Raw genomic sequence first — 21,194 nt, forward strand, 5'->3', positions numbered from 1 at the left:
ATTTTTGAATAATTAGCATTTAAAAAGAGAGAAATCGATGGTCAGGTCAACCCATATAATATGTAATATTTTTAATTTTAAGTTCAAAGGGACACTAATATAAACGAGAAAAACAGCCAGCTTTGCCTCTAGACAAACATTCCTCTCAGATTGTCGTGCTCTTTAGAATCCTTAAACTTCAGCTTCTCCACGAACAACTGCAACCTGAGACATGAAATATTTATTAATCTTTGTTTAATTAGTCAAATGTTTTTCACCTAATTTCATTCTTCTTTCATCATATGTAGCTGCCGTTTTTTTAAATTGTTTTCAATTAAGTATTATTATTAATATTATTTAATGTGTTCTACAGTCGCGTCTGAACGTTTTTTAATTTTCGTACTGAACCAAACATCACGTGAGGAGCACGTGCTCAAGAGGGAATCCAAGAAAAGAATATAAAACTCAAGAAGATATTGCTCTCGATAAGAAAATGTTCGAAGGAATTTACACAACAAAATACTTGTTTTTTTTTTTTTCTAATACAATCTCAAATCAAACACAATAACGAGGAAGCAAATTGCTGCAAAGTTGATGAAGTNTTTTTTTTTTTTTTTTTTTTTTTTTTTTTTTTTTGGTTTGTTTACTGAGGATTGGGAGGGCGGCTGTTGGCAGCAGAGACTCTAGAGCCCCATTCCAATAGCTCTTTGCTAGTATCATCCTTGTGAGCGATTACCTCAATGAAACACAAGCTGTCCTTTTTGTCTCCTGTGGCTGTTCCAATGGCCTCAATAAGCTCTTCCTCGCATCGAACCTGCAACACCGAATTCGTTCATTAAACACAGGATTCCTCTTATTCCTCCCCTGCAGCTCTCAAACCAAAGAGTTCGATACCAACTTACCTTTGTCGTCCAACACTTCCCCTCCCCGTTGTGGATTGCATCGACCAATGCCGTGTAGTTCCAATTCTTGATCACATTGTAAGGCCCGTCGTGGATCTCGACTTCAATCGTGTAACCACCATTGTTTATCAAGAATATGATGGTTTTCTGTCCGCAACGGATCATTGTCGATATGTCTTGTGCAGTCACCTGTGATGTGAAGCAGTACTGATTAACAACCGAAAGTCGTACTCGAAATGTTCGATCGAACCAAATTTTTACCTGGAAGCTTCCATCACCAATACAGGCAATTACTCTCTTCTCTGGTACAGCCTGTGCATATCCAAGAGTGGCGCCAACTGACCAACCAATAGAACCATACTGCATTTGGAACTCATATCTGCAAATAAACAAACAAACAAACAAAAAGAGGAAAGTAAAGAACCTTTTTTAGGATCTGAACATAACGGTTGATATCATTGTAAATTTGGCAAACAATGGCTTACCCGCATCCCTTTGGCAATTTAAGTTTCTGGCAGTTGAACCAAGAGTCCCCCGTCTCAGCAATCACAGCCGTTTGACCACTGAGCATCTTTTGAATGTGTTGGAATAAAATATTGACCCTCAACGCTTCTTTGGGTTCTGATTTCAAAGGATGGCCTTCAGGAACAAAGATTCTATGGTAGTTTTCATATGCCGTGGTGTTTTTGTTAACACGTTTTGAAAGTGCTTGAAGGAAATCTTTCATTAGAACACAACCAAATGTGGGTCCGTTGCCGATGGTCACCCGATCGGGCTGCACAATAATGGCCTTCTCCCTTTTGAGCAAAAGAGAGTACCCAACAGAGCTGTAGTCATTGAAAATGGGTCCGGCAAACAAGTATGAATCAGCAGACTCCACAATCTCGGCACAGAAGGAGGTACTGACAGCGCCCCAGTAAGTTCCAATGAAATGAGGATGGTGCTCGGGGACAAGCCCTTTCGCCGATGGCATCACAGACAAGGCGTAGCCACAAGCATCAGCGAGCTCCACAAAAGCATCACAGCCCTTGGCAACTCGCAATTTAGGCCCACCAACAAGCACTGGCTTCACGGCCTTGTTCAAGAATTGTGCCGCCGCCTCCACTGCCGCCTCTAGCCCATGTGGATTGCTCACTCTGTTCCCATCACAGAAATCCATTCAATAATTTCAAAGCTAAGTTCCTCTTTAACATGCCATTATAAACTTAGGCCCCAAACTTCCAGGAAATTTAATTATCTGATGTGAATGTGCGTCTAATAGCGTCTAATAAATTACAGAACAATTTATGCACTTATTCTTGAACAGAACTTACTTGGGAGAAAGCGAAAATGGAACTGGATCACGGCTGAAGGTGGGGTGAGGAATCCCAGGCAAATTACAACCAATACTTATATAAACAGGCTTGCTTTCTTTCAAGGCAGTAGAAATGGCTGTATCAATCAACTCATGAGCATCTTCAAGATTATTCACAACAGCCTAAACAAAAACAAGAAATCGCCTCATTAATCAACAAAAATCTAGAACCACAAAAGAAAGGCATGCAATAAGATCTTGTGTAGTACCTGAAAGCAAGTGACGGTTTGAAAGCATCGGAGTTCTTGGCTGAAGTCAGGGAGGCCGATAGTGTGATGAAGGATTCTGTTAGTTCCATAGTCATTGGAGTTAGGGCCACCGACGATGCAAATGAGTGGCAAGTTCTCACTGTAGGCGCCGGCTATGGCATTCAGAACGCTAAGACCGCCGACGGTGAACGTGACGACACACGCACCGACGCCGCGGGATCTGGCGTAGCCATCAGCGGCATATCCAGCATTAAGCTCGTTACAGCAGCCGATGTTGTTGAGCCCAGGCTCGGCGATTAAATGGTCGAGAAGCGTCAGGTTAAAATCGCCGGGAACGGAGAACACATCGGTGATACCGATTTGGACCAGGCGCCGCGCCAGGTGGCGGCCAAGTGTAGCCTCCGACGAGGTGACGACGGTGGAGGGGACGGAATTTTGGATGGTGCAAACAGAGCCGTTGGATGGGCAACAGACAGCGTTGTTGGCGGGTTTGCAAGCATCGAGCGATCCGATTTTGGTGTCCATTGATTGAGGAATGGATGAGATTTGATCGAAATATGAAATCGGGAAATTAGAGAACGGTGGTTTAGAACGATGAAATGGAGAGGAAATGAAGAGGCTTATATATAAAGGGATGAAGTGGCGGCAATGGCGTGGGAGTTGCAGTGGGTGGCGAGTGGTNTTTTTTTTTTTTTTTTTTTTTTTTTTTTTTTTTTTTTTTTTACAGAGCAAAACAAAGACGGTTTTGAAAAAGGTTATTTTTGGAGTGCGCTGATGCCTGTGGATTCTCGTGGGCTAGAATCCGTAATTACTGTGATCGGAGTTTGACGAGAAAATCAAATTCTCCCTTCCTTATTTATTAATTTTCCATCATTTATTGTTTTAATAAAACAACAATACATCACTTTTTTTTTTTTTCCAAATACGGGAGGTCGCTGTATTTCTATTTATTAATATATGTTATTTTATATTTATTTATTAATTTTTAAACAACATATAGAATGCTATTTGGACATAAAATTGGAATTGTACTAATATTTTTATTTTATAAAATATTTTATACCGACGCCGTTAAACATGTAATGGAACGGAATATAACATATTCGGTATCTTATGTCGTTTTCTTGACTTTTAAAATATTCTTATTTCCTAAAATTCCAACAATTTAAGAATATTCAAAACCAATATATAAATAAAGGAATGGTGACTGTAACAGTTCGATTCATGACTATAGAAATGTCCCTTTTAAGTTTCTCTTATGTTTCATGAAATTTATTTAAAATACAATGAAAAAATTGACGTCACTAAATATTTAACTGACTTTTGTTTATTATGGTGGGGCTCACCTTTAAGCACTTTGTAAAAGTAGCTTTTATATTATATAAAATCCTAATACCGCACTAACACCCACTTGGCATATAAAGTGAACTCAATTAACCCTTTTTTTTTTGTTTTTTTTTGCTATATCAAGTTAACTTTTACCTAATTCAATTAATTAACACATTTATTTTCAATTAAAATATCAAGTTGTCAAATTTTGATTCATGTATTATTTAAAGAAAAAAAAGAGTGAAATTAAGAGAAATTTAAATATACCAGATCAGCGTGAAACAACACATCCAGGGTCCAAGTGTATAATTCACGTTATGAGCATGTGAGGTGGCTAATTAAAAATAAAAAATAAAAAATAAAATTGTTTTAAAATGATTAAATAGCAAAATAAATGAAAACTGAAAACCAGGGGAAAAGACAGAAACAAAATGGCGGGTTTGAGAGTGGTAATTGGCAACTGGGAAAGCCCCTTTTATTTCAGGAGTTGGGCGGTTTTGGGTAACCTGGTATTTGACTCGCTAAACGGTTGTCTCGCTGCTTCTGCCTTGTACGGCAATGCTTGCCACGTGTCATGAACCAGCTGCGCCACTGTCACCCGCTAAAAAGTTCCAATTTTTTAATTTTTTGATTTTATTTTCTCTCACATGGAAAAAGAGAAGAAAAAACGGTGGCATCTTTTCAGGTGCTCAGTAGACAGCTTTTATTGAATCTGGAATTTCCACTTTCCAATACCAAAAAATTAAAAAAATAAAAAAAAAGAAAGAAGAGAATATTCCATCACTTACCATTTCTTTCTTATTTTCTAGTTCATATATTTATTTTCTAAGACATTTGAATTGTATTTTAAAAATGAAAATTAAATGCTCTCACTAAGTTAGTATCTTTTTTCTCCTGCAATCAACAATATTAGGAGTAGAGATTTGTTTTTTTCTTCTTCCTAATTTTCGAAAAGAAAAATAATAAATGAAATTAAAACTTAATATTATTGTACTGGTTTTGTATTTAGTTAATAAATTATAGAAAGTGTGAACACCGAAAACTTTAAAAGTAGTTTTGCAAGTGATCTGTACATGGGAAAGAGGTTGAAATCGAAAAGGACAAAAGGCAGTTGAGAATATTTATATTTTTCAAATACCAACGGAAGAATGTGAGATGGATGTCCCGTGACGAGCATGTGATATTCCTCTTTTTCATGCGAAGCCACATAATCCAAACGAACATCAAATTTGGGCTTTGGAATCTTCTGGAAAATTCTTGGCCCATGGGCCTTGCGTGCTTTAGAATTACCCAGCTCCAGTCATCTAAAGCCCAAAAATAAGTTGGCCCATTCTCCAAGGTGCAAGAGTCTATAACAAATAATAGAGCCCAAATACAAGAAATATTAAATTATATTATTTACTCGGGGGTTAATGTTTTGTTTTTTTTAACACAAAAAAGATTTTCTGCCCACGAAATGCAGGTGGCAAACATTGATGCAGGCACCCTCAATAGGACATCAACACAGATTTCTCTCCAGATAATAATTTCTTCCCTTCACTATATACTCTTTTCTTTTACTTCATTCTAACTATATTCATAAAATGTACATAAGACCGCAAGAATTGAGTACATTTGTTAATGGCAGACCTTCACTTCAAGACAGGTTTCTGGCGGGTCTTGGTGAATGTAATGTCCCCATTAAGTACTGAGCCGATAAATTTTTCTACCTCTTCTTCTGTCATTTCACCCAAATGTGCTGCAAATTTCTCCTTTCGACGTTTGTATGCGATCAGTATTTGGTCAGAGGATTTAAATCCAGCACTGTCAAATGCTTTAAGAAACGATGGTTGCTTTGTTGCATCTACGAGAGAATAGGATATGGATTCCTTAGAGCTAGGCGCAGAGATCTGACGCCTTGACAATGTCTTCTGAGACACCTGAAACATTAAATCAAGAGGGACAGAAAATGTAAGGTATAGCATAGCAGCAATCAACAAGCCAAAGTGCAGCGGCTTGAGACAAAACGTAAATGCGAGTGCTCTCACCATGTTTAGGATCATTTCCAATTTATTCCTTGCTTTAGAAGATTTGAAGGCACCAATAACACAAACAGGAGTGTTCTTCCCACAGATAGAATCAAAGTTGGACCCTGTCAATAGAGGGATCCGATTCTGTGCAGAATCAGATTGTGTTTTGGAGGCTGGCTTTGACGCTGCCTTCCTGTTCTTTTTCTCAAAACCATCAAGTAAATAACTGAGATCATCAATGGCAGATCTCAAATCTTTCACATTGATCCCTGTTCTAAGAACGTGCCTCTCTCCATTTGATAGCCAACCCACTATAGCTGGAAGGGCATCGACTCCTAACTTCTTTATTGTAGGATCTGAAACATCCGTGACCTATGCAATAAAATAAAAAGAAATCTGCTATCAGAGTATGAAAATGATGAACCTCCACAGAGATAACCCACATAATTATGCAACGGATACTGATAGCCTCATACAAGAATGAGATAATCAAGCACGCTCAGTAATAATATACCTCTGCATCATAGAAACTGAACTGCTTGTTATACATCCCGCTAAGGACACGCCAGATAACAGGTGTATCCTTTTTGGTTGACAGAAGCATTAAAGTGGGTAATCTTCCTCCATTGTTGGAAGAGAAGTCAAATTGCCTCAAATCGACCCGTCGAGAGAACCTGGGAAAATGCTCTTGACAAAAACTTTTCAAATTCTTCACAGCAACGTCCCCACTGTACTCTACCAAAGAACCATCGGTGCTTTTTATGTATGAATAGACAAATATTCTAGGAGTCCGATGAGGATAAATGCCAAGGTCTTTGCAGAGAGAGGATTCTGATTCACAATCTATCCTTCCAGCCTGAATTGAAAGGTCAAACAGAAGATGAGAACAGTGAAAAATCGCCATAACTATTTAATTTAGAAATATGATTACTTAATAGCACCTTTAAAGCTCCCTGCAACGAACTGGCAACATCCTCTATAATTGATTGAACATGATCAACTCCCTTCAGAGATGACGTGATGGGAAACAGAAGCCAAGTTACTCCCTGGCCCACAACTTCTTGCTTAAACACTTGTTTATTAACGACCTTGATGATTGAGGAACTCTTAGATCCAGATTGGGCCTTAAAGTGGCTACCAAAATTACCCTCATCCTTAAAGCCACCTCCAAAAAAATTGGAAAATATATCCTCCATACCAAAGCCGAAGGGATTTGAACCACCACTCGGTCCACCAAAGGAAAATGAGAAAGACTGTGAACCTCCTTGTCCACCAGTACCCTGCCACTGTGGCTTGAAGTTCTGCTGACCCTGTCTTCTTCCTTCGTTCGTAAAGAATGTATGTCCACCACCTTGATCCCCTGAATAGTCAGGGCCAAACCCAGGGCTACCTTTTTCATCGCCATACAAATCAAAATTTTTTCTCTTCTCTTCATCTGATAAAATTTCATATGCTGAAGAATGGAGAAGTAAGGTCAATTGTGGTGGAAAACTAGGCATATTTAGACATGTTGGTTTAGTAGTACTTTAACATGATATCAATTCAGGGCAACATTATTTTTCTTCTCCAATGTTGAACTTCATGACTCAAATTAAGTACACCCTATTCAACCAAAACTCATCCCACAAATCGAAATGACAGGGAAAAGAGATTAACTGCAGTAGAAAAGCCCTGGCGAAAAGATACAATGGTTGATCGAAGCAAGTAACATACCGTTATTGATTTCTTCAAACTTATGTTGTGCGCTTTTTTTCTTATTCTTATCTGGATGATACTGAAGAGAAAGCCTGCCAATGATTAATAAATTCCACCATGAGCTACACAACCAAAAGAAGTTGAATCAAATGGAACAAGAACATAAATTTTGGAGGGAAGTTAAATACTTGTGGAAAGCTTTCTGAATTTCCCGCTGACTCGCATTCCTCTCAACTCCAAGAACCTGAAAACAATTTCAGAAAACGCAACGATTATGAGCCATTCTATAACACCACCACAAACTTCCATACTCCGTAACAAAACGCATGTAAATTTCTCAAGTTATAAACAATTAGGAGGAAATCAAGCCGAACATCAACATAATAAAATGACGATACACAAAAAAATGGCAAAATGTATCAATGAGAGAAAAACTCCGACCAATCTTCGTTACCTTATAAGGGTCCATGGTTTTGGCCTCCGACAACAGGAAAAGGAACAAAGACGCCATAATGAGAATGAACGGCGAAAGACGAATCTCCATGTTCAGATCCAGCCGAGTTTCTGCAACTGATGATTTCGTAAACTGGAATTTGGTAATTGGGAGATGGTATAATGGAGGGAGAGGCGAAGCGACGGGTGCGAAATAATATAGGTTCTTCCCCGATCAGAAAGAAATAGAAAAATCCGGAGCCTTCGATTTTTAGCGAATCAGTAAATATGCTTACGTGGCAGCCCAAAATCATACCACGAAAGCTGACCAATGAGAATCGAGAATTAGCGCATGTCACAACAAATTCACGGTTATTCATCCAGTTTTGCTGTTATTTAAAATGGGCTGGCCCAAGTATTTTACCGTATGGACTCGTTCATATTGGGCCGGCTGGCTGAGCCCAGAGTCTAGCCTTTTGGATTGGATCCAAAAGGTTTGGGCTTGTTTTGGATCAATTAAAAACTGACATAAACTTGGTCAAAAGCTTCCGTTGTCGTCCAGCGGTTAGGATATCTGGCTTTCACCCAGGAGACCCGGGTTCGATTCCCGGCAACGGAACTTTTTTCGTTTTTTAATTAAACTGAATATTTTTAATAAAAATGAACTCTTTACGTACCCATTTTATCCTTCACGTTTTAATATATACCTATTTTACCCTCAAATTTAATAGTTGTATATTAACAGAATTATGATCTTACTATATATGAAAGGGCTACCAGGGGAGATTATTTACGTACCCTTTTACCCTTCACTTTTATACCATATAAATATTTTACCCTAGATTTAACAATTGGTATTAATAGCTAATTTCAAATTATAATTAAGGTAAAAATTACTTTAAAAATTAATGAAAATTTTTCAAATTATCTCCGAGAGTGGACAGGTCACATAGATTTTAAAAATATTACAAAAAAGTTAATAAACATAAAAAGAAAATAAATAAATTATAGAAATAAATAGTTATTATTTGTTTATTTTAAATTATAATTCCCCCCTTCGCATATTTTATTATTCTAAATTTGAATGAAACCAAATTCTTCTGATTTGATGTCTAATGATGAATCACGTGGACAACCTGTAATAAAAGAACAAGCAACTTTTTCCCGGGCCGCCATTAGCGTCGTAACTCCAAGCTTCATCAATTCCTCGTTCGTGGTGCTGTATTCACCGAGAGCTTAAGCAAAGCATCAAGCATTAAAGACCCAAATGGTGGTCGAACTTCAGTAACAACACAACGAGAGGAAGGTGGACGAGCAAAGAGCAACGATTCTGGGTTTCAAGACCGAGAAAATGGAGAACCAGGAAGCTCGTCGGTCGACTACGGAACAGAGATCGAAGAAATCGATTCCTCCATACATGAAGGCGATCTCTGGTTCTCTCGGAGGGGTGATGGAGGCCTGTTGTCTACAGCCGATTGATGTTATCAAGACTAGGTTGCAGCTCGATCGGACCGGGGCTTACAAGGGGATTGTCCACTGTGGAGCCACGGTTACGCAAACGGAAGGAGTTCGGGCTCTTTGGAAGGGATTGACTCCGTTCGCTACTCACCTGACCTTGAAATATGCGCTTCGCATGGGGTCCAATGCAGTGCTTCAGTCCGCGTTTAAGGATTCGGAGACTGGAAAGCTTAGCAATCACGCTCGTCTGGTTTCTGGATTCGGTGCCGGGGTTTTGGAGGCTCTCGTCATTGTTACTCCATTTGAGGTCAGTTTGCATCTCTCTCTCTCTCTCAATGTCAAATAATCTGCTGCAATTCAACTTCCAATTTCATATTCGACGGATTTGGTTATGGAATCATGATTATTTATCTTTTTTAGACTATTGAATTCGAGATTATCTCCAGAGGAAGGACGCCTAACCAGTTAATTTTCCCCAAGATGGGAGGTTATGAAATTTATTTGTAGAATTATAAATTGATAATCGTTAGATCTGAATGTTGGTCTCTAGGTTTAGTTGAGGCCACTGGTTCTCTTCAACAATCGGAAACCTTGTCGTGGACGATAGTTGGCGCCGACAGGACTGATAATATAATAATATAAACACATTTTGCTGATTCTTTAATGGCGGTGTACTTTATCAATTTTAAACGCTCATATGCTTTGTTTTCAACGGAAAAACTTGGGTTTCATTAATGGCGAAACCAGATTCCAAATAAGGCGCTGGCATTGCCTTTTTCGGGTGAGTAGGATAAATATAATATATTACTTGCTTGTTGGTTGGTTGGGACTGGTGATGGACAGTGTTTGGCCCTTTTAACATTACGAAAATGAATTAATTAGTTTTCATTAGGGCCAGAGGACTCTGTTATTCTTTGTGCTCTTTTCGCATTTTAGTATATTCTATATAACAATGATTTAGCCTTTTTACATTTAGAAATTTCACGTTTCTAAGTTCACAACATTAAAAAAAATTATTATCATAGTCATAGTCATAGAAAGACAGAATAGGTATATAGTTGGACGAAGTTTGATTTGGACTGTAGAAACTTTGTCCACTTCATTTACTCCGCCAGACACCATTTGTGGGTTGATTCTTTTTTATGAGATCTTTAATATAAGCATTTATTCTTACATTTTTTAATTTACAGTAACAAAATTATTACAAGAAAAAAAAAACTATAGTGAGAACCTTTTAAGAGTTGTTGTTACTCGAGCATGTTCTAGCTTTTAGAAAATATCAGCTTCTTCACCATTTTCAACGCTGCTTTCATTTGGGTTTATTTAGCTGCTAAATTAGGGTAGGGGAGAATGCTAAATGGAAAGTCATCAATGTTATTGGGATTGCAACCAAAATCTCACGTTTCAAGTTTAAAAGAAGGGATTTGATTGGTATGATCTATGGATTAATCTAATATGTATTACAAAGGATAAAAAAAAAAGATCTGAAACGAACCAATGTTACAAATTTGATAGGGAAGGGGAAGATCTAGGTTTTATAAGTGGCAGACAATTATTTTTACTAGAATGAGACTTTTGGGGTAAAACTAAAAGTAAAGCCATGTGGGCTTTTCAGAGTCAATTTACAGAAGGTCTCAAGATAATGATGTAGCTAATAAAAGATGTTGGGGAGTTAGATTCAAGTTCAAAGGTTTGAATTAGAAGAAAAGTTTGACTCAGAGAAGGAAATATTTATTTTCTTGCTTTTTGTTGATACACTGCAACTGTGCTGGTCATTTGAAGAGATTTTTCCTGGTCAATTAGGTAATAAGGTGTAAGCGCTTTGGCCTGAGTTGATTTGTTTTGTCAGTTTGTTTAGCTTCAACTTGCACCCTATTTATTTATGTTTGTCCAATCGGAAAAAGTGTGGGATGACTAACATATTGGTGCGGATATTGCTGGTGTAGGTGGTGAAAATTAGATTGCAGCAGCAGAAAGGACTGAGTCCTGATCTCCTTAAGTACAAGGGTCCAGTGCACTGTGCTCGAATGATTATTCGAGAAGAAGGCCTTCTAGGGCTTTGGGCAGGTGCTGCTCCAACTGTTATGCGGAATGGTACAAACCAGGCTGCCATGTTTACTGCCAAGAATGCTTTTGATGTTGTTCTTTGGAACAGACATGAAGGGGATGGAAAAGTCCTTCAGCCATGGCAGTCAATGGTATCGGGATTCCTAGCAGGCACAGCAGGCCCTTTATGCACTGGTCCTTTTGATGTTGTGAAAACTAGGTTAATGGCCCAGAGCCGAGGCACTGGTGAACTCAAGTACAAAGGCATGTTCCATGCTATCAGAACTATATACGCAGAGGAGGGACTTTTTACTTTATGGAAAGGGCTGCTGCCCCGACTCATGAGGATTCCACCAGGGCAGGCCATTGTGTGGGCTGTGGCCGATCAATTTATTGGCTTGTATGAGAAGAGTCATCTTCATGATGCTCCCATATGAATACTAGGAACATTTTTGGCTTGCTTTATTATGAAGTCCACAGCAGACCAAGTGATGGTCTTTTAGCGTCTCTTATTGCATACCTTCATTTTTCTACAACTGTTTCAGCCACCATCCAAATAACCATGAAGTTTTCGCACCTCGTGTCTTAAAATAGATCACATGGGAAAGTATTATAATTTATAGACTGGTAGAAATTTCAGTGCTGTTTACTTTGTGACAGCCCATTAGCCTCTGATTAGAGCATATTCTTTAGTTACAATTCTTGAATTCTTTGGTAGTATCAAGACTTCTTGTTGGTGGATGTTGTTTTGCAATCAATGACATACTTCCTTGTAGCATTGTAACAGGTAAACATTGTTATCAAAAGGTCTTGGATAGTAAGAAAAGAGAACTTCATTGACTTCGTTGAAAGATGCTGCCTCTGTATACACATTGGCTATGTCAATGAGTTTGGTTGGTAACACAAAATTTTCAGTTAACCAACTATTTGTCTTTCAGAGTGGACTGCAGGGCTCTGATTTTGCGACAAATGGATGGATCTATTGCTATTACTGGTATGATGAATTCAAGTATTTATTTGAAGTATTTTTTTTTTTGATATAATGTTGTTAGGCTTTGATCCAGCTGATGAGAGGTGGAATGGGTAAATATATGTTAGGCTCAAATATACTTTTGTTAAGTTGAATGATACCTTTCTTCATTCATATTCTCTTTCTCTAACCCACGTACACACACAGATTATTCCTTCAATATGGTTAATGCAACAGTTTCTGGTTTCATGATGCGTAAATGGGCATGATCAAGAGGGAAATATGTGTTAAAGAGCAAAATGTTGCTCGAATGTAAGATGGAAGAAAATGGTCCATTCCATGAGTATCATGTTGTCGAAGTTGAAGGATGGAGTCTTTAAGCATGACATGTTTATGAATTTCTTGCTAATTGAACTAGCAGCACAGTTTCTGATTCCTGTTCACTCTATCTTTGGAAGGATCGTTGTAGACCATCATGTGATTGTAAGGAGAAGGGACATTCAAATTTTATCCCTCGAATCCATCTTAGGAGATTCTCTTTATTTTGTCTTTCCTATTCTCTTCATTTTCTCTTTCCTTTTTCCCTCTTTTGCGCTATTTTCTTCTATCTTGGGAAGGTTAAGATTTTTTCTCTGTGTCTGTTCGCGAGACATGAGGAAGATGTTGATCATTTGATGATTGATATTGGAGGAGGCTAGGGAAGGAAGGGAGAAGTTATGTGGCAAACTAGCTTCGAGTTTTTTTTTTTNAAAAAAAAAAAAAAAAAAAAAAAAAAAAAAAAAAAAAAAAAAAAAAAAAAAAAAAAAAAAAAAAAAAAGATTAGATGATTTTAACTTGTCTTTTTTATTGAGAGTATATCATTGACGAGTTGAGTGGTGCACACGCTTGTGTTATTGGTGCACCATAACGTTACCATGAAATATGTATTCTACTATTTTTTTTTTTTAGTTTCTAATAAATATTTTACCGAATTTTGATACCTTCCTCAACATTTCTTCAATAATCCTTTTAATAATCTTTTAGGTAAGAACTTTAAAATATATAGAATTTAAGAGGAAATAGTTAAAAATATAGAGTACATTGAACCTAATGTTAGAATACGTAATTTCTTAAACTATTATAGAGATGTTTAAAAAAAAATTATGAAATAAAAAAGAAAGACTTTCAAGTATTGAGGCCATTTTTATATTATCGAAGCTTTCCTCGTTGGAAATGTAATGTGTAATTTTTTTTTTCTTTAGCCAAAGTGTATTATAAAGTTCTTCGAAAAGTTGCCTAAATTCGAGTTGTTCGAATACAAACGAATATCTCATTTTATTATATTGCAGCGATCAATATTATATGGTGTAATGACAAAATATTTATACTATCATTTCTTTGTATCTTAGGAATCAAATAATAATTATTTTTTCAATTTTTTTTTGTTTAAAAAACTTTCTGTGTTTTCAAATAAACGAGACCAAGGAAATAAAATAATAAGAATTTGGGATGAAATAAAATAAGAGAGGTACTATATTTCGGATAAAACAAAATAAAGGAAGGTTTGGAGGTTATTAATATCTCATTAATATATTTATTTTACTCACTAAATAAATATATTAATTAACCCGTGGATGATTTGATATACTAAACTTAAAAAATCAAAATCAATAGTCCTAATTAAATGTAATTAATAAATTAATAAATTATTATATTATTTTCCAAAAACAGGTATTAAAGATATTTTTGTTATTATTTGAAACAAGTCTTAAAAGAAACTAAATCGTTAACACAATAAATAATAAAAAAGAAAAAAGAAAAAATAGACAGGTAAATACAAAATATGCTAGTGGGTGTGGGGCCATGAGTATTGCAAAGAGGGACACGCATCACAACCAAAACCCTAGATCGTCATTGGAAATGAAATCTTATATAAGAAATGAAAGTGCGGCCTCACCTCACCGATTGTAACCCTAAATCCTTCTCCACTTTCCTTGCTTACTCCCTTCTGTCCTCTATCAACCTTCACACTTTTATCCTAATTTCTCATTCTTTCCTCAGCCGTTTTCAATCCGTCGGACTGTTTTTTTCTTCGCCGGCGTAGATGATGTCCGACGAGGAAAGGGAGGAGAAGGAGCTCGATCTTACTTCTCCTGAAGTAGTCACCAAATACAAAAGCGCCGCTGAGATTGCCAACAGTAACACTCCATCCCCTCTCTCTCTATCTCACATCAGTTTAAATTTGGTTAATCGAGCCCTGTTTTTGCTTGATGTTTATACCGAAAATTGGTGTATTCTATGTGGAAACGTGTGTTTTAAGTGATCAAATGGATGTTTATGCAGAGGCATTGCAGTTGGTGATATCCGAATGCAAACCAAAAGCAAAGATTGTTGACGTTTGCGAGAAAGGGGATTCATTCATTAGAGAGTAAGAGTTTAGTTTTATTAAAGTTGAAGGATCTATTTACTTTCTGATCGCGCTTGTTCAAGTCAATTCAATGCTTTTGATTGTTCTTCAATGTCATCCCGCAGAGCGTTTTATCAACTGCCTAATTTAATGGGGTCTTCTCTCTGTGTTTTTTGTTTCTCTCTTGTTGGGCATAGGCAAACTGGCAATGTGTACAAAAATGCCAAGAAGAAGATTGAAAGAGGTGTTGCTTTTCCAACTTGCATTTCTGTTAACAACACTGTATGTCACTTCTCACCCCTTTCATCCGACGCGACAGTGTTGGAAGAGGGCGATATAGTTAAGATGTAAGCTGTACTAATGTATTTGGGTAACTCAGTTGTTACACTAATGATGGAATTATAAAACCATGGTGGAATTTTGTCTTAATGCAGTGACTTAGGTTGTCATATTGACGGGTTTATTGCTGTGGTCGCTCATACTCATGTGCTCCAAGAAGGTCCCGTTACAGGAAGAGCTGCCGATGTTATTGCAGCTGCTAACACTGCAGCCGAAGTTGCGTTGAGGCTCGTGAGGCCTGGAAAAAAGGTAACCTGTTATGCTGTTGAGCTATAAATTTTAATTCGTTTGGACTTGATGTAAAATTTTTGAGTCTGTCGGTCAATCTAAATCATGATATTTTTTAAAAGTATGTTGTGAATATCTGGATATTTAAATTCTACTAAATGAATGTTGATTTTTCTGTTTATTTGAAAGGCAACTTTGCCGAGGTAATCAGTTGTTTCTTTTGATTTCCTCTTTTCCCTGTTGCCTACATGAACTATGGCCATATTTGGAGTAACACTAGGTAGGCATGGATAGTTATCCATAGTCAAACCTATTATGTCCAACATTGGCCCAAATCATTTTACCTGTGGTTTTATCATAGTTTTTCTATGCCAAATTCCTTTTTACAACCATTTTAGTGTATATTACGGAATATGGAGGTGCCTAAAACAAATTAATTTTTAGTAAATATTTGTACACCTCAGTGAGCTTAGAACACTTTTTCCTACATTGCCTTTGTGCGGCAACATGGTCTCTACTTGATGATAACTACCGTGGCTATGGATTGCATCCAGTGACGCCTTTTCATGTCATAGTTACACTGATAGAGAATCATGGTCTTGACGTGGTTTTTTACAAGGTTTAGGAACCTAGGAAATTTTTTCCCCATGTTTTCTTGATAAAAACAAATCCATTTGTTACTAGAACATTTTTTTCCTACATTGTCTTTGTATAACACATGGTCTCTACTTGATGATAACTACAATGGCTATGGATTGTATCCAATGAAGCCTTTTCATGTCATAGTTACACTGATAGAGTATCATGGACTTAAGGTGACTGTTTCAAGGCTTAGGATCCTGTGGTTCCTCTCCTGTTTTGTTGCTTTGAAATATTCTGTCTGTTAGAATTATTTAGTCTACACTGCCTCTGCGTGGCAACATGGTCTCTACTTGATGATAACTACAATGGCTATGGATTGCATCCGATGAAGCCTTTTCATGTCATAGTTACACTGATAGAGTATCGTGGACCTAAAGTGATTTTGTTTCCAGTTTTAGGATCCTGGGGTTCCTCTCCTGTTTTCTTGTTTTGAAAATTTTCGTTTATTAGAATTCTTTATTCGTGGCAACATGGTCTCTACTTGATGATAACTACAATGGCTATGGATTGCATCCGATGAAGCCTTTTCATGTCATAGTTACACTGATAGAGTATCGTGGACCTAAAGTGATTTTGTTTCCAGTTTTAGGATCCTGGGGTTCCTCTCCTGTTTTCTTGTTTTGAAAATTTTCGTTTATTAGAATTCTTTATTCGTGGCAACATGGTCTCTACTTGATGATAACTACAATGGCTATGGATTGCATCCAATGAAGCCTTTTCATGTCATAGTTACACTGATAGAGTATCATGGACTTTCATTGGTTTGATTTCAATGTTTAGGAACTTGGGATAAACAAAATTTTGAGTGCTGTTGTTTTCTCATTTATTTCGAAGTATTGCCAATTAGATAACCACGTGTGTGGCCTTTTGAAAAGAGGCAGTCACCCATTTCAATTCTCTATTAAACTTCTTTTCTATTTCTTTTTTTCACTCTTTTGATAAAACTTCATTTTACAGAACAAGGATGTTACAGAAGCAATTCAAAAGGTTGCTGCATCTTATGACTGCAAAATCGTCGAAGGTGTTCTTAGCCATCAGCTGAAGCAGTTTGTGATTGATGGGAACAAGGTTGTATTGAGCGTTGCCAATCCTGAGACGAGGGTTGATGAAGCAGAATTTGAGGAGAACGAGGTGTACTCAATAGATATAGTTACAAGCACAGGAGAAGGAAAGCCCAAGTTGTTGGATGAGAAGCAGACAACTATTTATAAAAGAGCTGTGGACAGGAACTATCATTTAAAGATGAAAGCCTCTAGATTTATTTTCAGTGAAATAACTCAGAAGTTTCCTATAATGCCTTTCTCAGCAAGGTTCGTTATGCTTCTCATATGGCCACTGTCAATATTTTTGTTTCTGCACCTCTATTGTTAATTCATATAATCTCATAATTGCTGCAGGGCTTTGGAAGAGAAAAGGGCTCGGCTTGGATTGGTGGAATGTGTTAACCATGATCTTTTGCAGCCATACCCTGTTCTTCATGAGAAGCCTGGTGAGGCTGATTATGTTTGAGTTTCCTTTTGGCCTAAGCATTTCAATTCTTCTTTTGCTGCATGGCTAAATTCATTGTGTGTATATCAGGTGATTACGTTGCTCATATCAAATTCACCGTTTTGCTGATGCCTAATGGATCCGATCGAGTCACATCTCATCCCCTGCAGGATCTGCAGCCTACAAAAACAATTGAGGATCCTGAAATCAAGGCATGGTTGGCATTGGGCACGAAGACAAAGAAAAAGGGTGGCGGAAAGAAGAAGAAAGGTTAGCTAACAGACAGACCGCAAAAACATTTTTTTTTGCCATTGACATAATGTTTTCCGATGTACTGTTTTGGTTTTGAAAAGATAATAGGTTGGTCTGACAATACTTTTCCAACCACTCTTTACCAACAACCAACGGACATGTTTCGGATAATATTTGATTTGATCTTCTGAACATTTACTCCGTTGTTGGCAGGTAAGAAGGGAGACAAAACAGAGGACCCTAAAGATGCTGATGAGCCTATGGATGCCACAGTCAATGGTGGTGCCTCCCAAGAATGAGCACCCAAAAACCACACTCTAAAAAAGAAGTAAAAGGACAAAACAGGAAATCCCCCTTCGCTTTTTCTTTCTTGAAATTTGGCTTTACCTCGTTTGTACACACAATGAGCAGGTGATGGTTGCCAGATTTAAAGTGGTGAAACGTTCTTTATTAATGAATCCAACTTCTCTTTTGTATGGTTGACATACTTGGATTTTGATAGTCGGTGAGATGTGCGACTGAATCACCCTAATCTATTTTGTTTACTCTTTTATCTTTTCATTCGTTCCTGCTGTCTTTAAACCCTGTTTTTTTTTTTTTTTTGTTAACCATCTTTTATTTCGACCGCAGACGGATAAACTCGTATTTATTTTTCTATGTTGTGTGTTAATATGTGAATGCTCAGAGGAAAATCGGTGTCGATATAACTTCTTCTTTAAAAAATTATAGAAATTTTAAAATTTTGTTTCGTGGAATTAAAAATTCTCTCGTTTAACATGCATACACGCTTTCTAAAGTTATATTCTGATGACTATAATTGCATGTTTTTATGTCGATAGTTTTAGTTGATGTCGTCAGAAAGGTTCTCTTATGGAAAATCAAAGTGTCAAAAAGGTTTCTTTTTTCATCCAAATGGCTAAAAGGCATGCTCTGCTTCATGATCGGACGCAAGTTTCTTGAAATACCAAAATTGGCAATGCTTTGATTCATGACGTGCTTAAAAGTCCCACATAGACAAGATAAGGCTGTAAACAGGTTACACAGTCAGAGGAAGTAAGGCAGAAATTGGTTTATCCTGGCTGGCTTCAAACACAGGCACAGCTGACCAAGTTCCAGGAACGGATCTAAAATTTTACCGTCACAATTATTCATTACATAGACAAGATAAAGCTGTAAACAGTACTACTACTACTTAATGCTATCTGCGACTGTTATAAGCAAAGAGCAAACGGATTTGAAAAGTTGGAATTGGATTTACATAATGTCGCAATAAAACGTTCCACTCTGCCATTATTGGTTCTTGAAAGACTGCAAAAAGAAAATTCGAATAAGGCGTGAGGATATATGTCTATGCTGTTCAAAATAAGAAAGATCTAAGCTGTAAGAAGAGTCTCACATCAAAATTTTTGGAGAGATCTTTCACTTGTTCCGCAAGTTCTTGCTTCTTCTGAGAAGCTGCAAGACAATTCCAAGGTCTTGTTAGCATAAGTTAAATCAGTGAAACAAAAACCTTAAAGTTGCTACCTTTGTTGGATATATCCTCGATCTGCTTTGATGTCCTCACAGCAAACCTTTGAAACGTACGGCTGCAAGAAAGGGAAAATGTGACTTTTCAATTGTCACTGAGCTTGAACATCATGGATTCAATACCAGAAATGCTGGGGGAAAAAGATTCCAAAATTGCCAAACTCTTAAAAGTATAATTGATTCAATCCTCTCCATAATCATTGCATGCCCACAATGTCAGCATTAGAGATTGTCAAACGAGGGAATAAGAGATAATCTTGGGGAAGACAGCAAGGAATGGCCGTTTTAGAGCAGAGACATTGTTCCAAAGGCCTAAATAACTACAGAGACAATCTTGGGGCACACAAAAGACTTCACACAGAATTTTGAACAGATCAATGAAATACATTCAGTATAACCAAGGGGAAACTGGAAAGACTCGTCTAATTTTAGAGTGAAAAAACAGAATTGTGAAAATAATTTATAAAAATCAAGTACAGAAATTGATCACAGTCTTGATTGAAAACAAGACTCCCCCGTCTTTTCGTAATATACACTTCATAGGAATTTAAGGACTATAATTACAAGATTAAATTTACTTTTTCCTATATCGACACCCCGGTTCCTTTGCAAAAACCATCGTTCCCTCAAGCTTAATGGGTTTGGATAAAAGACTCCAAAGGTATTTTCACTAATAAGTCCCTCCTAAATGATCTAGCTACACATTGTCCTATCCTTTACCACCACTTTTGAATGGGTTGGGAAAGACTATAACCAAAGAAGTGTTTTCAAAGCACAAAGCGACAAACCTCTTGTATCGTTCTTTCATTCCATTTTATATTAGTAATCTAACTGCTAGAACTTGTACAAACAACTGAACAGACCACGCAAATGAAAAAATATATCAAAAGATAAAAATTACTCTAACTCAACCACCTAAGTTCCGATTTCAGCATAGATTTAACAAACATAGATCAGACACCATCAAATTCAATTGAGAAATAGAAAATGTACCTATAGCAAAAGTTTATAGAATCTCCCAAGCTGCACGCGCAACCATCAACCAGGCGCTAAAGCTAATAAATAAATTTGCTCTCAACTCCAACCGCTAAATCTTGTTTAGCAGACGTAGATCGTTGGACATCAATTTTATATAAAATTTCATATATGGAAGATCAATGGACCTCTAGCAAAATTTTCTCAGATTTCTTTATCGGCACACCCAACCATGAAGGCAGAAGATAAACATAAAAGCAAATTTGATTTTTTTTTTTTTCTTTCGATAGAACGAGCCAAATAGGAACTAAAATCGGTCCCTCAGGCCAGAGAATGAAGCTCATTATATATATCCTCATCGTCCAATTCAAATACGGGCACGAAAGAAGAAGAAAAAAAAAAGTCGTCTAATGCAATAAAGTCGGATCATTCAATTACCTATTCGCAAGACTGTTGACGATAACCTCATTCACGAGGTAAGAAACTACTCTGTGCATGAAATTTCCACCCGCCATGCTCGTTTCCAAGTATTCAGATAAATCAATAGCGATTCAGATGGCTGCTTGATGCGTATTCCTGAAACGGAAGAAGAAGTTTACAGAATCTGGTTTTATCTTCCTTCAAGGAATCAAAAGAAATCGGCGAAGACTATAAAAACTCGTAAAGAAGTATAGAAGAGATAAGCATAAGCAAAACCCTTCAATCAATGGAAAATAACTCAGACAAACGGAATTTCAACGAAGGAAAGTCGATCGAAACAGATGAAGTTAGGATATCTTTACCTAAATAATATCGTCGCGATGACAATGGTTCAATGCCCTAATTTCCCTCCAACGCAAGCCAACCCAGCCTCTTTACGCGGGAGCCAGACTTCTCGCCTCAACCTATAGTGTGTTGGTTGCAGAAGAACCTGATGCCTCTCTTAACCAGAATTCGATTCTTTATTTATTTATTTTGACAAAAATTCATTCACA

At 37.2% G+C, this 21,194-nt stretch overlaps 5 protein-coding genes and 1 non-coding gene across 7 annotated transcripts; 3 read left to right on the plus strand and 3 right to left on the minus strand.

Moving 5' to 3' along the window:
- Window positions 1-7: 7 nt before the first annotated feature.
- Window positions 8-3,102, minus strand: LOC111791899 (pyruvate decarboxylase 1). Of its 2 annotated transcripts, XM_023673413.1 has the most exons (7): window positions 2,445-3,102; window positions 2,195-2,358; window positions 1,367-2,017; window positions 1,143-1,260; window positions 882-1,070; window positions 716-793; window positions 8-204 (listed from the first exon to the last, which is right to left on the minus strand). In XM_023673413.1, exons 1-7 carry the CDS (start codon window positions 2,967-2,969, stop codon window positions 172-174), a joined length of 1,758 nt encoding a protein of 585 aa, XP_023529181.1. In that variant the 5' UTR covers window positions 2,970-3,102; the 3' UTR covers window positions 8-171. The 2 variants fall into 2 exon arrangements, with proteins under 2 accessions (XP_023529181.1, XP_023529180.1); XM_023673412.1 differs by lacking the exon at window positions 8-204 and having other exon boundaries at window positions 439-793; window positions 2,445-3,101.
- A 2,044-nt stretch (window positions 3,103-5,146) lies between these two features.
- Window positions 5,147-8,135, minus strand: LOC111791766 (dnaJ protein ERDJ3A). Its single transcript, XM_023673237.1, has 7 exons — window positions 7,932-8,135; window positions 7,666-7,721; window positions 7,496-7,569; window positions 6,724-7,235; window positions 6,297-6,638; window positions 5,801-6,154; window positions 5,147-5,692 (listed from the first exon to the last, which is right to left on the minus strand). Exons 1-7 carry the CDS (start codon window positions 8,019-8,021, stop codon window positions 5,405-5,407), a joined length of 1,716 nt encoding a protein of 571 aa, XP_023529005.1. The 5' UTR covers window positions 8,022-8,135; the 3' UTR covers window positions 5,147-5,404.
- A 321-nt stretch (window positions 8,136-8,456) lies between these two features.
- On the plus strand, window positions 8,457-8,528 carry TRNAE-UUC. Its single transcript has one exon. It is a non-coding gene; the product is annotated as a tRNA-Glu (tRNA).
- A 486-nt stretch (window positions 8,529-9,014) lies between these two features.
- Window positions 9,015-12,085, plus strand: LOC111790805 (mitochondrial succinate-fumarate transporter 1-like). The gene is made up of 2 exons (XM_023671867.1): window positions 9,015-9,674; window positions 11,314-12,085. The coding sequence occupies exons 1-2, from the start codon at window positions 9,261-9,263 to the stop codon at window positions 11,848-11,850; spliced, it is 951 nt and encodes a 316-aa protein (XP_023527635.1). The 5' UTR covers window positions 9,015-9,260; the 3' UTR covers window positions 11,851-12,085.
- Window positions 12,086-14,302: 2,217 nt separating this feature from the next.
- LOC111790804 (ERBB-3 BINDING PROTEIN 1-like) lies at window positions 14,303-18,250 on the plus strand. Its single transcript, XM_023671866.1, has 8 exons — window positions 14,303-14,560; window positions 14,706-14,790; window positions 14,967-15,116; window positions 15,204-15,357; window positions 16,936-17,288; window positions 17,376-17,467; window positions 17,557-17,736; window positions 17,932-18,250. The coding sequence occupies exons 1-8, from the start codon at window positions 14,467-14,469 to the stop codon at window positions 18,015-18,017; spliced, it is 1,194 nt and encodes a 397-aa protein (XP_023527634.1). The 5' UTR covers window positions 14,303-14,466; the 3' UTR covers window positions 18,018-18,250.
- Window positions 18,251-18,680: 430 nt separating this feature from the next.
- On the minus strand, window positions 18,681-21,160 carry LOC111790863. Its single transcript, XM_023671968.1, has 5 exons — window positions 21,003-21,160; window positions 20,659-20,796; window positions 19,243-19,304; window positions 19,115-19,173; window positions 18,681-19,026 (listed from the first exon to the last, which is right to left on the minus strand). Exons 2-5 carry the CDS (start codon window positions 20,733-20,735, stop codon window positions 19,009-19,011), a joined length of 216 nt encoding a protein of 71 aa, XP_023527736.1. The 5' UTR covers window positions 20,736-20,796; window positions 21,003-21,160; the 3' UTR covers window positions 18,681-19,008.
- Between the last annotated feature and the right edge of the window lie 34 nt (window positions 21,161-21,194).

Source organism: Cucurbita pepo, chromosome LG03, assembly GCF_002806865.2.
Source record: "Cucurbita pepo subsp. pepo cultivar mu-cu-16 chromosome LG03, ASM280686v2, whole genome shotgun sequence".
NCBI classification, from domain to species: domain Eukaryota; kingdom Viridiplantae; phylum Streptophyta; class Magnoliopsida; order Cucurbitales; family Cucurbitaceae; genus Cucurbita; species Cucurbita pepo.